This window comes from Pholcus phalangioides, unplaced genomic scaffold, assembly GCF_987345545.1.
Source record: "Pholcus phalangioides strain wild (caught in Gottingen) unplaced genomic scaffold, Ppha-v1.0 ptg000009l_1, whole genome shotgun sequence".
Taxonomy (NCBI): domain Eukaryota; kingdom Metazoa; phylum Arthropoda; class Arachnida; order Araneae; family Pholcidae; genus Pholcus; species Pholcus phalangioides.
The window spans coordinates 57,480,556-57,495,789 of record NW_028301602.1 but is presented as its reverse complement, the minus strand read 5'-3'; the positions used below and the strand labels follow the sequence as shown (position 1 = coordinate 57,495,789).

At 33.6% G+C, this 15,234-nt stretch overlaps 1 protein-coding gene across 4 annotated transcripts; it reads left to right on the top strand.

The window, feature by feature from the left end:
* Positions 1 to 3: 3 nt before the first annotated feature.
* Positions 4 to 14,824, top strand: Shmt (serine hydroxymethyl transferase). Of its 4 annotated transcripts, none has more exons than XM_089236625.1 (8): positions 4 to 199; positions 6,306 to 6,515; positions 8,417 to 8,775; positions 11,596 to 11,808; positions 11,938 to 12,021; positions 13,007 to 13,129; positions 13,951 to 14,178; positions 14,486 to 14,824. In XM_089236625.1, exons 1-8 carry the CDS (start codon positions 81 to 83, stop codon positions 14,650 to 14,652), a joined length of 1,503 nt encoding a protein of 500 aa, XP_089092751.1. In that variant the 5' UTR covers positions 4 to 80; the 3' UTR covers positions 14,653 to 14,824. The 4 variants fall into 4 exon arrangements, with proteins under 4 accessions (XP_089092751.1, XP_089092755.1, XP_089092752.1 ...); XM_089236629.1 differs by having other exon boundaries at positions 105 to 199; positions 6,316 to 6,515; XM_089236626.1 differs by lacking the exon at positions 4 to 199 and adding an exon at positions 4,682 to 4,918.
* Positions 14,825 to 15,234: the final 410 nt, after the last annotated feature.

Genomic DNA, 15,234 nt, shown 5'->3' with positions numbered 1-15,234 from the left:
CTAAATGTATTTTAAAACAATCCTTATGTGCTGCAACATCCGTAGAATTAGTTGACTTCAGATGTACTGTTCAATCTAGTATGTCCGTGCTTTTTTTTGTTTTTGTTTTTTTTAAGGATCAGCACACGTGTTGCGCATACGAAACACGTGATTGTGAGTCAAAGTCTATCGAAATTCTTTTACAGCGTTATCAAGATCGGTATGTATACATTTTCAGACTTCTTATCAGATATTAGCAAGCTCCAAAATCGCTCATTTTCCACCTCAAGAACCGTGTATAACGTTTAATTAGGGGTCTTTGTAAATACAGTATATCACGTAGGGAACTCTAGAAAATAAGCAAAAAAATTATACCACAGTGAAAGGCCGTTATAACAAGGATCTCGCTATTACGAGTAGTTTCCAAATGATTGTTAAAGATACCAAAAATATTCGTTTACAGCGAATCAAGAAGCTTTCACTATAACGTCATTGATATTAAAGGACCGGACACCTCCCGCCAAAGCTGCATTAAGATGAAGCGTGTGCCAAAGCTGCATTAAGATGAAGCGTGTGCCAAAGCTGCATTAAGAGTTACCCTTCAAGCGGCTTTGCCTCCCGCTTTGCATCTCAAAGATATGTCGAAGTAGTCGCGAAGGATAAGCGAATTCGGAAATTTTATTGATTTCTTTAATGTATATAAATCACTATAAGTATAGCGTTGATAAAATCTAGAAGCATGGAGTAGTCCACGGGTTCTGAAACTTTTTCCATCTGCTGCGCCCCTTTCCCCAGTTGACGCTTATCTGCGCCTCCCCAGAGCAGTTTAACAAAGAATCTCTTCAAAAAACCTTTGTCAGGGCCGCCCCTGTGTGGGCCTCCTAAGCGCCAACGAGTACATGCGATTAGTGTAATGTCCTGAAGTTTCAATTCGCTCTGTTCTTTTGATTTCTGTTTGCCGCAAAACAGTGCTGCCCTGTGTCGTATCGCGAATGTTGCGTGTGGCTCAAATTGTGCTTCACCTAGCAAAGGTTGGCGGTGCACAGTTTGAGAATCTCTGGATTAGCACCGGTGGAAAGCATCTTGTTATTAAGATGCAACAGGTTCGCAATGGTGAACATGTAAGGCCCATGTTCTTTGCATGCACTAACGTCTTGTTGTAAAGACTGTATAAATTTTCTTCTAAGTATGTAATGAGGTTGGCCAAACGTTGCACCTTGATGGGTCTGTTAAGAGTTCTATTTTTGTGGATATGCTAGTTTTGTTCTTGTTACCCACACGGGTAAAAGGTTTATATCCCGGGAGGGACAGAGTCTGGGTCTTTTCTGGTCTGACAGAGTTTTGTTCTTGTATCTTACCAAAATGAAACTTTATTGTCACATAGTGTAATAGAGTGCCAATCTTAACACAGATGCATTAGATGACTTCTTGTACCTGAATAAGTAGGCTGGCACTGGGTATAAGAGATTTACCAATCAATCACTTACTGCTCATGCTACTTGTAAAAATAATTCTGAAGTACTTTAACAGAGGATGGGTACAGAAAAGTCATATTTTTTTTTTTACTCCCTTAATGTGAAGGCCTGTTACACTTAATCCGTGTAAACAGGCCTTATTTATAGGCTGTACTAACAGGCGTATTAAGTAGTTAACTAAATTTTAGGTCGTCAATTACTTTGGAATGTATGCAGACTTTAAAGCCGTGTTTTCATAGGAGCAGGTTTTTTTTGTACCGCATGAACAAAATAGGACCATTTCAAATTGGGAGAAACAGGTAATTTTACCATGCTATGTGTTAGTGTTTTCTAGCACGGCACATCAGCTGTGCAAAATCTGTCCCTAGGAAAACGAGACTTGAGATCCATTTACACAGATTTAGTTGGTAAGTGAATAAGTGTTTTGGTTCTTAAGTACAACAAGAAGAAGTCTATTTTTCATATTATAGCCATGTTTTCTTAGGAGCAGGTTTGTTGCATTACGCACAACGTAAATCACACAGCACAGCACACCATTCACTCATCAATAAGGGCTGCTTTCCTACAGAGTGCAAGATACCTCACACCAGCTCATCATGTCAGGCGTGATTGGCCAACTGATTCTGAAAGAGTCAAAGGCCTCACATTTCACAGCCATTTGAGTAGCATGAAGTTTAGGTACCCTTCAGAAATGTGACATTTTGATTACGTCTAATTGAATGTTAACGCCAAATAAAATATATAGTTAGATGAAACACCAGGAAATTATCTAAATATGATACTACTTTTAGACCCAAAAACATCTGATGAAATGAGTCACACACACTCTGGCCTTGGAAAAAATGTAAATCTTCAACAAGCAAAAATCGAAATCTATGAAAGCCTAGAAGGATTCCTCTTTATTTGATAATGGACAGGCCTTTGAATTGAATAGCTTTTAAACTTGAAAAAAAAAATTCAACATAGAAAGTAAGGTTGGGGTTTTGGACAGGATGTGAAATAAACTAAACTGTCCAAACATCCCAAGTTTGAAAATGTTATGTGTTAGAGAGATGGGATGAATATTTGGCTGCTATTCAGCTCTTTTGCCAAATATTCGGTTCGGTTGAATAATGCTTAAGGGGGGGGGGTCATTCAAGTATTACGTCAGCATCGAGGGAGGGTTTGAAGGTTGCTTACGTCATCAACCACCCCTTTTTGAAGATATGAAATATTTTAAGCTGCTGACGACATTTTGCTGATGGGGAGGGGGGTCAAAAATGGCTAAAAATCTGCTTAAGTAATGCTTGAATGGCCCCTTAGGTATTTGGCTGAATACCTGTGTAAATCTAATCACTACAAATTAATTTTAAAAAATTATATTAATTAGAATTTTTCGCATAAATTAAAAAATTACTGATTATATTTTATTGTGTGGTGGTGTATATCCTTTTCTGTGAAATGGGTTATGTCAGGCTGAATTTCTTGGATAAGTAACACATGAAACTGAAAATAGAATCCTACTACAATTACACAAGAAACGTATTGAGCTCATAAAAGAGGCAAAGAACATCTAAAGAGGAAAAATAAAAAATAAGTTATAAATTTTATGATGCATCACTAGTAAATAATGGTTGACATTTTCTTGATTAAATGTAAAATTGTGACAAGTGTTGAAAAAAAAATTGATTCTGTAATTAATATTAAACATCATTAAATTTGATTGCCAGTATCATGGCAATAAAAATCTTTCAATTACCAGTGGTTTTTTTAATATTTATTTAAATAAATTGCATAGTTAAAATTCATTATCAATCATTTGAAATTACCAATAATTTTATTATCAATTAAAAACACCAATTTTATTATGCATTATTTTGAAACTTAACATACATATAATTTTTCATTGGATAACATTGTAATGATGTAAATAAAAATATCAATGGTGTAATGTTTATGTAATGCAAATTGCTCTATTTTGACTTTTCAAACTTTTTTTTTTTAAATTTTAAGTGAACTTTCTATTCTATATTCTCAATTTTGAATTTAAAAAACTAATTTTAAATAAAGGAAAATATCTGAACAAAATGAGGCCACTATGTAGCACCTACACATGATTAACAGAACACACTTTCACAAACACAGATTATGCCTATATGATGATAAAAGAGCTCAAAATTTTTATTAAATTTATGTTGTTGCTCTTATACAAATGCAATGCCACAACAGACAAAATGCCCAACGAGGTGGCATAAAAGATGCCCATAACAAATATGGATGTGATATATTTCTAAAATATACCAACCCCACTTAAAAATGAAATTACAAAAACTAATGAAGCTAGAAGCTAATATTTTACTTTATAAATTCATATACAATTCTATCACATGGTTGACAGCAGTCAGAAAAACACTGGAAGAAGAATGCTTATCAAAAGACTGTCTTTAAAACATTGGTTTTTTTTTTTTTTTTCATGTCCCGCAAATTATGCATCAATTGAAAGAATATTTTCAAATTTTGTAATCTTTGAAGTCATCTTGGCACATATGGGGCAGCGAAATTAGTTATGTGTTATCAAATGTTAATAGGCACAGCTGAGCTTGATTATTACATAAATTTAATTTCACATTCTGTAGTCATATCTCTTGCGTTTTTCTAATTTTCATGTGACAAATTTTTGTCCCATTCTTGTATCTTTCATGTTTCAATAAATCTAATATTTAACCTCAAGACAGTTCAGTTTTTGAGTACAATTCCCATAGCTTGATAACCCGAGATCTGTCATACAGCCCTTTTCATATACTGTTTTGAATTTCAAAATTATATTATATTGAATGTAATTAATAATATAATGTATACAGTACAAAGTTTTTTATTTGATTATAGAAGTTACTTCTTCATCAAATTGTAAGGTTTTTCACTTATAGTTATAAATAGGAGGTTTTGGACAATACAGTAAAAACCCACTGTAAATACCATGATTTTTACCGTATTGTCCAAAACCTTGCCAACCCAGATAGAAAGTTTATTGTACCCATTTCTATAGATACACATTCATGATTAATGGGCACACTTGCATTAGAGGGTTGAATATATTCAAATCTCTTAAGTGTAGTGTACCTCAGCAAACAGAGCCTTATCACTATTAGATTCATAATCTTTCAATTGGTTCATATCTTTTATGCTTTTGACGCATGTGCTATAGATAATGGCTGGTAGAATCATAAATTGCCAAACGTGTTTTTATTGGATATTCAAGGGTTCTTAGTTTTCATGCAGTAGTAATGTTCTTTAGCTTATCAAGAGGACTTTGATAACAAATGACGTAGATGAAGAAGATTAATCTTTTTTCTTTCAGTATCAAAAACTGTTTTCTTTCTTTGCTATCACCTTTTTTTTTAAAAGCTAAAACATTTCTCCATTAAAAAAATACCAGCTCTAACTTTCTTCAGTATTTGTCCCATTCACATAGGCTTTTAATTTGAGTAAGTAGCTTCATCTTTAATAATGGTGGGTAATTTATTCTAGGGAAAGTACTGAATTTTAAAATTCAATTATAGCTGCCTAAGTTTTAAGATTGTTTTTTTTTTTTTTTTTAATTTATTGGACGGGTTATAGTTACAGTGGTGCAAGTCAATAATCCTCATCTTGAGAAAAAGAAGGTTCTACTAGAATCTTTGTGATAATAGAGTCCCATGTTAAAAATTTTGTGATTTTACAATCTAGTGGCTAACTACTATTGAAGCTGCAACTTGGTTCATACTTACAGAATTACTGAAAATGTCATTTACACCACTCAAACTTTAACCATCCAATTATTGTACAGTGCAACTTTGATAACTCGACACCCCTAAAAGTAACGATGAACATGTAAACTTGAGTGGATGCCAAATTAGCAAGATTTCGTTTGACCTCACCCTCCCAATTTTTAAATATCATTTATGTCATGTATATGTTCTTTGTATAGGTTCCTATAGTTGAGCAATTCCATTCAATCACCTATAAATTAATATCTGAAATTTTCTATGAAAAGTTTCAGAATAATGTCAAATAATTATGGTGAAAAAACGTAAGCGCATTGAAATATCTGTTATTTGCAAATGAGCAGTGCCATTGGGGAAAGTTAAACCTTTTTATTACTTTGAAATTTTGATCTAAAAAAAAGTAATTTTGTAGCTTGTTCAACCATCTGTCACTCAAAAATTTTGAATATCATCCACGCTTATCTCTGACTTTCGTAGTCCATAAGTCGAGTTTCCAGGCTCCAAAAAAATGGAAAGTGGCTCTGCTCCCAAGGTATGAAGAAGTATTTTCGACCAACAAATGTAATTAAAGTATTGTGAAAATATATGAGAGAAATGTCATGAAAATTTATTGACTGGCCAATACAAGGGCAATTTAGAAAAAGTAGTTGTGATAAAACTGAGAATCGTAGTCGACTTGAGCAGGGTTTAGCTATCTTGTGTTGAGTCAAAAAAGTTTCTCCCCATTGAATTTAGTATTATGCCAACCACGAGAATAATGAATGTAGAGTTAGAGGCTCTACTGTAGTTTTTCAATTTGGATTGCATTTTGATTGTTATCAGGTGGCGTCTCAGAGCTGTGGATGCTTGAACAGTCACAGAAATTTGTAGAGCATCCCTAGAATTGATTCAGAAATCGATATTTTATGTAGGCCTATGAAACTAGAGATGAGCACTCACAGGTTGCAAACACTTTAAACGCCCTTATTGTTAGGCCCCTATCCTTTACAAAAAATTTAATGTAGCCTAATATTACTAATGATTCTCTCAGATTCACTAATTCTGCATGTAAGTTTGGTATGAATTTTCATCATTGTAAGAAAATAGTTGACAAAACATTTTAAAAAAGTTTCGTACAGATCAGAACAAAAATGGATATTTTGAACAAGACATTGGATGAGTCCGACCAAGAACTCTTTGCCATGATACAAAAAGAAAAACAGAGGCAGGCCAGAGGTTTAGAAATGATTGCTTCCGAAAATTTCACCAGCAAAAGTGTCCTACATGCTCTCAGCTCATGTCTTCATAATAAATATTCCGAAGGATATCCTGGACAGAGGTGATTTTTCATTCATCTTATACTGTTAGTGTGTAAAGTTTTGGATCTATACCTTTAATGTTTTATTCAGAACTTCACCATAGGCTACAGACTAATCAGTAATGAAAATTTTATTTTTACATTTGAAAAAATTTCGAAAAGATAATATAGTGGAACCTGTATACAACTAAACATTTAGGGACAAAAATAATATTCCATTTTAGACAGGTTTTCATTTGACACTGAGTGGCCACTGTATTATGACCACCTGACAGTTTTAAGTAAATATATGCTATAATATAGTGGAACCTGTATACAACTAAACATTTAGGGACAAAAATAATATTCCATTTTAGACAGGTTTTCATTTGACACTGAGTGGCCACTGTATTATGACCACCTGACAGTTTTAAGTAAATATATGCTATGACCACATTGTTCTGTAATTTCTGACAGTAGAACCTTGATTATATGAACTAATGGTGGGGGAAGATGAACACGGATATCTGGAAAACACTGTTAACCGCCGGGAGTAAAACAAATAATTTAGAATAACGAAATTAGGGAAAAAATATTTATGTATTTTACCTGTTTATGTGAGAAAATCTAATAAAAAATAGTGTTGATCCTACTAATATATTAGGTTTCATTGATGTCAGAAACACAGTAGAACTTTGATTATCCAAACTAATGTTGGGGAAGGTGATCACAGATAACACACTGAAAACTGTTATAATTTTCCTGTCAGCCATTCTGCAGTCATAAAATGTACTACTACTATTATTATAAAACGTACTACAAGAATGACATAAACAAGAAATAGCACTAGTCCAGCCGATGAGCCATGCTGTCACGTGACCACATCCAAAGTTACACCGTTCTTGTGCTTTATCTTTCAGTTGCAAAAAAAGCAATTCAACTAATTTCTCGGCATTTCCTGTAATTGGCTGGAAATCTTCTATCACTCCAGGACAATGTCTGGTTCTTATGTATACACATGGGAGCTGCTATTTCAATGCGTTGACATGGGAGTTCATCTCTGAGAATAGAGGGGAGGGAATGGTTCTGTAAAAGAATGGGGAAATCCAGTTAAAAAAAATTGAGATGTTTGTTTTCATCACAAACCTCCACAAAATCTCACGTAACCAATGGGGGGAAAAACCAACACCTGCTATGATGGTCGAGTGGTCATAGTGACGGACAGACAGGTCCCGAGTTTAAACCCCACCGTTGCCACATTGGTGGTTGGCTGAAGTTAGTTTTCTGTGGTACCCAATTTTGAGGTACAAATGCTAACCAATCTCCCCTTTAAGAAGTCTTGCCACAGAGAGCAACAGGCTTACAACTGTACAATTATTCAATCATTGCACTTCACTCATAGTTAGAAAAATTGATAGAGATGGCGTCACTACACATAACAATATTTCACAGAGTAACAGACTTCAAAGTTAGGTTCACAACACGTGCATGCACATTCCATTATGTACCAATTCGTTAGAAATTCTGTAGAGGAAATATTCATGAAGATATTCATGTTTCTTATAAAAAATTCCTATTTCCATTGCATGTTTTTTTTGCTTATAAAATGTGGAGTGTTCCATCAATTTTTATGAAACTTACTGAAAATTTCAACTGTATAGCTGAATGCCATTTCAAAACTCAATATAGCATCCACACATGTGGTGAAAAAGTTGAAGAAATACTTTTTTTACACATGTTGAGAAAACTTATCAGAAATAGAACAAACATGTAAACAGCAGCGGTTTTCTCAATGTGAGTAGAAACATTTTTTCATCCTTAACTTTTAGACTCATGTCTATGACTCAACTAAATATAAAATCATTCAATGGTTTTTTTTCTTGTCATGGTATTATTTGCATGAAATTAGAGGAGGATTGTTTTTTTCAATTTTAATATTTCAGGTTTTATGGAGGTAATGAACACATCGATGAAGTGGAGCGTCTTTGTCAGAAAAGAGCATTGGAGGCTTACAAACTGAATCCTGAAGAATGGGGAGTTAATGTCCAACCATATTCTGGATCACCTGCTAATTTCGCTGTTTACACTGCCTTAGTTGGACCTCATGGGCGTATCATGGGGTTGGATCTTCCTGATGGTGGGCATTTGACACATGGTTATTTCATGGAGGACAAGAAGATATCTGCTACATCTATGTTTTTTGAGTCAATGCCTTACAAAGTAGACACTGTAACTGGTTTGATTGATTATGATTCCTTCCAAAAAAATGCAAAGCTCTTCAGACCCAAGTTAATCATAGCTGGTAAGTTAATTCACCTTTTCTGCCAATTTTTATTATTTTGTTTCCCCCCCCCCCCCACAATAACTACCATACCATAAGAATTTGAGGAATACAAAGTTCTTAAATGTTGAATCCTGATTTTTCCCCCCCCCCCTGGCATGATGGAAAAAGAAAGATTTACCTAGGATCATTCAGAAGGCAAAAATTAATCAATATGAAATCAAGTATTAAGTAAGCTAAACATGCTCTTTAACACTTCCATTACCACAATTTTTTTTTACATTCAATTGAATCATCAGTTTTAAGAAAGGAAAAAAATCAAGTTTTGAGAAATTGAAAAAACTATGAGTGTGATACTTCATTTTCTTAAACCTCAAGGCACATATATATTACATAATAGTAGATGACTTTGCCTATTAATACTCAAAAAATTTTCAATGAATATTTGGGGTTCAACACCAAGATTGTTGACGAAATGAGTAGAAAATTCATGAAACCAGGAAGAGAAACCACTTTGGAAAATATTACTGACAAGCCACTCAATGAAAGTGTAGTTATACCATACAATCCAATAGTCTCACTAAGATCAAGCAGATTCTCAAAAAGTTTAACCTTAGATGTGCCTACTAAAATCTTTTGTTTCAAACCTGCTATACCACAGAATAAACAATGGGACATTTATTATATTCCATGTGGTGATTGCCCACTTGGCTACAGAGGACAAACACGGAGACCCATAAAAACTAGATTAAATGAACATGCTCGCTGTGTTAAAAATCAAGAATGTGAAAAATTGACCATCACCGCTCACTGTCGGCAAAAGCACCATAGATTCAAATTTGAGGAAGTGAGAGTTTTTCACAGTGAAATCCATAGCAGATTTAGACTTCTATGAAGGCACATACATCCGGGTGTTCAAAAAAATAAATTAGTAAATGACAGTAAATCAACACCATAGATTGCATCGCCATGACTTATTACAAGCATGGAATTGAAAGAAAATTTGAATCGACCAATCGAGTAACTCCATTTTGCGAGCAGCCAATTAAGTTGTGCAAAAGACTCACACGCAGGCACTTCACTTCATTCTTGCCGCTACGTTTCACTTTAACATTGTTTTTTCATTCCATTGAGCAACCAAGATTGAAGATTTGGTACTCAATCCAAGTGGGAAACTTGGTCAGCTCTTATCCTCTGAAGACGACACCCATAGCATGTCGAAATGCATTAGGAATTTTTTAGTATTTCCTGGTATTTGCCTTCTTCATTGATGATTTTTTGAGTACATATGTATAGCACGTGTGTGGATCATATAATGTAAGCATTTGCACAATTGTTTGTTCAGTAATTTGTACAGTGTTGTGAACAATTCTTGAGCTGTTTGAACTGGATCACTGGGAATCGGTTTTTTCAATGAACACAAAGGAAATTTGTGTACCCATGAACGGATTAGAATTGCTGCAGGGGGTTGTACGTTACAAGATTGGCATGCTAATTTATGAGCACCCTTACACTCTTCCCCAATATTTGCTTCTACGGACTGATCTTTGTTTTTTTCTTACCATTCTTGTGTAGAGTGAAGCTTAGAGCAGTGTTATCCGAAAAAATAATTTTAAAGAGTAATTTCACTCCTCTCCAAAATTATAAGGGGTATTTTTGTTAAATGAAGAGTATTTTTTTTATCAATGAGAAATAACTCTATTAAAAAAATCACTTAAAATTTATGAGTATTAATTAAAGAGTATTTTCATTCTCCAAATGAAATTTGAAGGAGTAAAATTGAATCTTGATGTGCCTTGGCTTTAGAGTAGAAAAGTAATTTAGCTATTTTTGGTCTTAAAACTGGCAAATCAGTTTGTCTTTGTTTATCTGTTTTTTTTTTTTTTTTTTTTTTCATGATTTTTTAACCATATCAGGGGAATCCGTCTAGTTAGAATTTGGGTCCATTTTCCAATCTTTCATAAAATTCTGGATCTGAAACATGAGCGCTTTACAAAATTCCAGATGAAGAAAGGGACCCTTCAAATAGTACTATATATTATACAAAATAGTAAATATGATAAACGAAACCATAAATTTTTTTATTTCAGTTTTTCATACAAAATCAACTGGATTACTTTTTATAAAATTAAGGATTGTTTTCAAAAGGAAAATTTTCAAAAAAAATAAGAGTCTTCTTAGTGCTCGAGATATCTCATCAGTGCCATTTAAGGGGTTAAAACAAGCATCAATTCAATATGGAGGTATGGAAAAATCATGACACCAAAAGAACTGTTTATGTCACACGAAAGGCCGTTGAGCCAGAATTAACTTCATGAATTAACATTTTTCTTGTAGAGCGCTTTTATTCATTATGGCTCCCCCCCCCCCCTAAAGTAAGTGCCTAGTGGCAACTCAGTATTACATATGGAACAGGATTTCTCAATTCACTTGATGTACAACCAAAGGGTCATTCAGCATCAACTAAATGAAAAAATATTCTATATTGATGAGATTGTTTCTTGCGTAATTGATGGATGCATTTATTGTGATGATGTTGCTTAATAATTTACACATTTTTATTCTTTCCCTGATTTAATGAGTTTGGTAAAGAAATAAGCAAACTCTAGACTTTTCACTTTTCTGGAATTTCACTATACAGATTAATAGTGACATAGTATGATTATATAGTTTTATCATTCAATGAAAATTTATTGATAATAAATATTGTTTTCCGAAATTTCCTTTGATAGTAATACTATTTGAATGAAAAGTAATTTCAATTTGATGGTTTTCTTTCTCTCCTCACATGTTTATTTCAGGTGAACACTTAATAAAATGGTTCATATTGGTTTTTTATAGGCATCAGCTGCTATCCCAGGGACTTGGATTATGCCAGATTCCGTGAAATTGCAGATGAGAATAAGGCCATTCTTATGGCAGATATGGCTCACGTTAGTGGATTAGTGGCAGCTGGTGTTGCTCCCAGTCCATTTACTTATTGTGATATAGTAACCACCACAACACATAAGACATTGAGAGGTCCAAGAGCTGGCCTTATATTTTACCGGAAAGGTATGCAAGTTATATGTTTCTGGTGGAATTTTACATTCATTCGTATAGTTGCTTATCAATGAGTTTTAAAATGTTAAACACTCATTATGTCATAACTGAAAATATGAATTTTTTTAAAATACATTCCAGGTGGAAGTTATGATTATGAAACAAAAATTAATAATGCAGTTTTTCCTGGATTGCAAGGAGGTCCTCACAATAACAGCATCGCTGGTTAGTATATTGAATCAGTACATGTGCTCTAACTTCTATAATACAGTTTTGATGTTGTATCAAATATTATGGGCCTTAATTTAATTGTGAAATGTTTGATTTTCTGTTGAATGGATTAAATACTGGAGGCACATTGATTATTTTTTGAAGCTGTTGAACTAAAAAGTAATATACTGAGTTAAAAATACACTATTTTTTCTTTGTGTAACTTTTGGATGACTTTAGCACAATAGTTCTTATCCACAGGTCCATGAGCTTTAATGAGAAAAAAATTAAAATTTTGTTTTTGCATTATTACGTGCAAAATATTATTTGGTGAAGGAGTAGAAGATTGCCTATATATAAAATTGATTCTCTGTCTCTCTCTCTCTCTACTTGAACGATAGGCTTACCGTGGTTCCCCTCGACAATCGCTTTCAAAATGTTTACTTTCATTACCGTGGTTCCCCTAGCAATGCATTTCAGACATGAATATGCCTTTACAATGGTTTGCCATTTCTTTAATGCTGCCAGTGTTATGTATAATAGTTCATATGCCTTTATAATGGTTTGTCACTTTTTCAATCCTCCCAGTAATTGAAGAAAACCCAGGCAGCGCTGGGTATTATAGCTAGTTTAATATAAAATTGCTGTCTGCATCTTGCTCTTGGGGGGGGGGGGTCTGTGGCCTTCAATTTATTGGCACAAAGAGTCAGTAGAACACAAACAGCTGAAGAAAACCACTGCTTTACCACAAGAAACATTGTAACTATTTAGCGATTCTTCTGAGATTCCTCTCTCTGTTTTCTCAATCTCATTATTGGAAAAGTAACGTAGAAATAGAATTTAATTTTTCCTAATTAACAATATGTTTGTGAAATTTAGAATAGGTAATTTACTTACAGAGAAGTTTTTCTTCTAACATATTTATTTTAACAGTCAGCAAACATTTTGTATAGTTCAAATAAGACTTGAACTGAATATAGATATATATATTTTTTTACAGGGATTGCAACAGCATTAAAACAAGCGCAGACTTCAGAGTTTATCACCTATCAAAAACAGGTTGTTGCAAATGCAAAAAAACTTGCAAGTGTTCTGCAAAGTTATGGTTACAATATTGTTACAGGTAAATGAAATATTTCTCATTCAACCATTGTATGCCCCTGAAATATTGAGTGATTTTGTTTTAAAACAGGAGTGAGAAAATTGTTTGAGTTAGCTGTGTACTGTAGGACCAACTTATAATATATATATATATAAGCCCCCCACCCCTCCTTTATAGAGGAAATTCAGTTATTTTATTTGACACAGTGTCAATTGTATTACAATCTTGTCATTTTTAACTGGCAAGTTTTTTTCAGAATTTCAGGTTCGGCAAGGGAGCTAAGAGGGAGAAGTTGAAAGAAAAAAACATAAAATGAAAAGTGGAAGGAGCCGCAGAACTGCTTCATTTTTTTTTTTTTTTTTTGGCCACTATCACAATAACAAACTAATCCACTTGACGAGGGTGTGAATGTCAACCAAATGATCTAAAAAAAGAGCTTATCATATCTGTTGTAGATAATTAAGCAGGAATATGTGGCACTTTTTCTAGGGATAGGGAATGAGTGCAGAAAGATGAACCAACTGATGAGAACATAGCAATTACAATCAACTCCATACCCTGAAGTGGGGTCTCCAGGACATAATTTTTCCCTGGTGACTTAAAAAAATTGAATAAGTTCCTGGATTTAATGATTATTTTCATTGGTTGCTTGAGCTCCTCTCTGAGTATGAGTTCTATGAAATATGTTACAGCAAAAGTCTAGCCTAACCACTTAAAAAGCCTAGACATCGTGCATTTGGCATAACACATACACTATTTTACTATAGTTATTCACATTTCAATCGTTGTTGTACTACTGTCATTTTATACACTCTGATTAAATGATTTTAAATTGCTTCCAGGTGGTACAGATAATCATATTGTATGGGTTGATCTTCGACCACATGGTTTAACAGGCTCAAAAGCAGAAAAGGTACTGGAGGATATCAGCATTGCCTGCAATAAAAACACTGTGCCTGGTGATAAAAAAGCCATGAATCCAGGTGGTGTCAGATTGGGGACACCAGCTCTTACTACACGGGGTCTCAAAGAAGAACATTTCCAAGTTGTTGGAGACTTCATTCATAAAGGTATGTCAGTTTTTTCAGCATTTCAAATTTTTCAACTAGATAATTATAAAAATTAACAAAAATTCTATATTATACAAATTATGTCCATGGTCCTCACAAGGGTGTGGCTGACAGAGCTCCCGCCCCGGGGCAATAACCAAAATTTTTTTTTTATGCTACAAATTCACTAAGAAGGGCTTGGGGATCTGCTCCAGAATATGAGATCATGATTATGTGAGGTTATTTTAAAAATGCAGCTGTTTGTTTTGAACCACAGATGTAAAAGTTTCTCCAGCTAATTTATTATTTATTTGTTTTCATATTTTAGGGTTAGTCTTATGCAAAGATGCTGCCAAGTTGAGTGGCCCGAAATTAGTAGATTTCAAAGCGGTTCTGACAAAAGATCCCAATATTCATAAGAGGCTTCTTGATCTGAAGACCGAAGTTGAAGTTTTTGCTTTGAAGTTCCCTCTGCCTGGATACGATGGATACTGATCAGAAAATTTATGTAAAAGTGAAACATTCTGTAATGTGCCATTTGTGCCTTTTGGAAATTATTTTTATAGCATTCTCATGCTTGTTTTTCCACTTTATACATGGTGTTGTTGAAAAGCATTTTTTTATATTACTTTTTCAAAAAATTAATAAAACTTTTGATATGCATGTAGTATCTGTGTTGAATTATTCATTCACATCTATTATGTTAAAGTAAGATCTCTATATTATTTGAAATACATAATTTATTTTGTTGCCATTTCAAATTCTTTGATTCCAGAAATATTTTCTCTGAAAATTAAACAAGTAGTATGTTGTATGAAGGAAATAATAAATTATGTCTATTGATAAATTCTTTAAAGAAAAATCATAAATTTATTTTTATCTGGAAGTAGTTTTTGTCAAAAATCATACATATCAAAAATATATAATTGTAAAGCTACATGATTGATTTCTCAATAATCAAAAATATTTCCACTTTGAACTCAAACCATCCAATGTGAAATACAGGACACTCATCCGAAATTTTAGGAGTCCCACAAGTAGAGCTCATGCAAACAATTGCTGGACTGCACTTATATC

What these genes read in the sequence shown, in the direction of transcription:
- Shmt (XM_089236625.1), top strand. Translation starts at nt 81, where the DNA reads ATGTCCGTGCTTTTTTTTGTTTTTGTTTTTTTTAAGGATCAGCACACG. An exon ending in TTACAGCGTTATCAAGATCG is followed by an intron (nt 200 to 6,305) that starts GTATGTATACAT and finishes ATTTTAAAAAAG; the next exon opens with TTTCGTACAGATCAGAACAA. An exon ending in ACCCAAGTTAATCATAGCTG is followed by an intron (nt 8,776 to 11,595) that starts GTAAGTTAATTC and finishes GGTTTTTTATAG; the next exon opens with GCATCAGCTGCTATCCCAGG.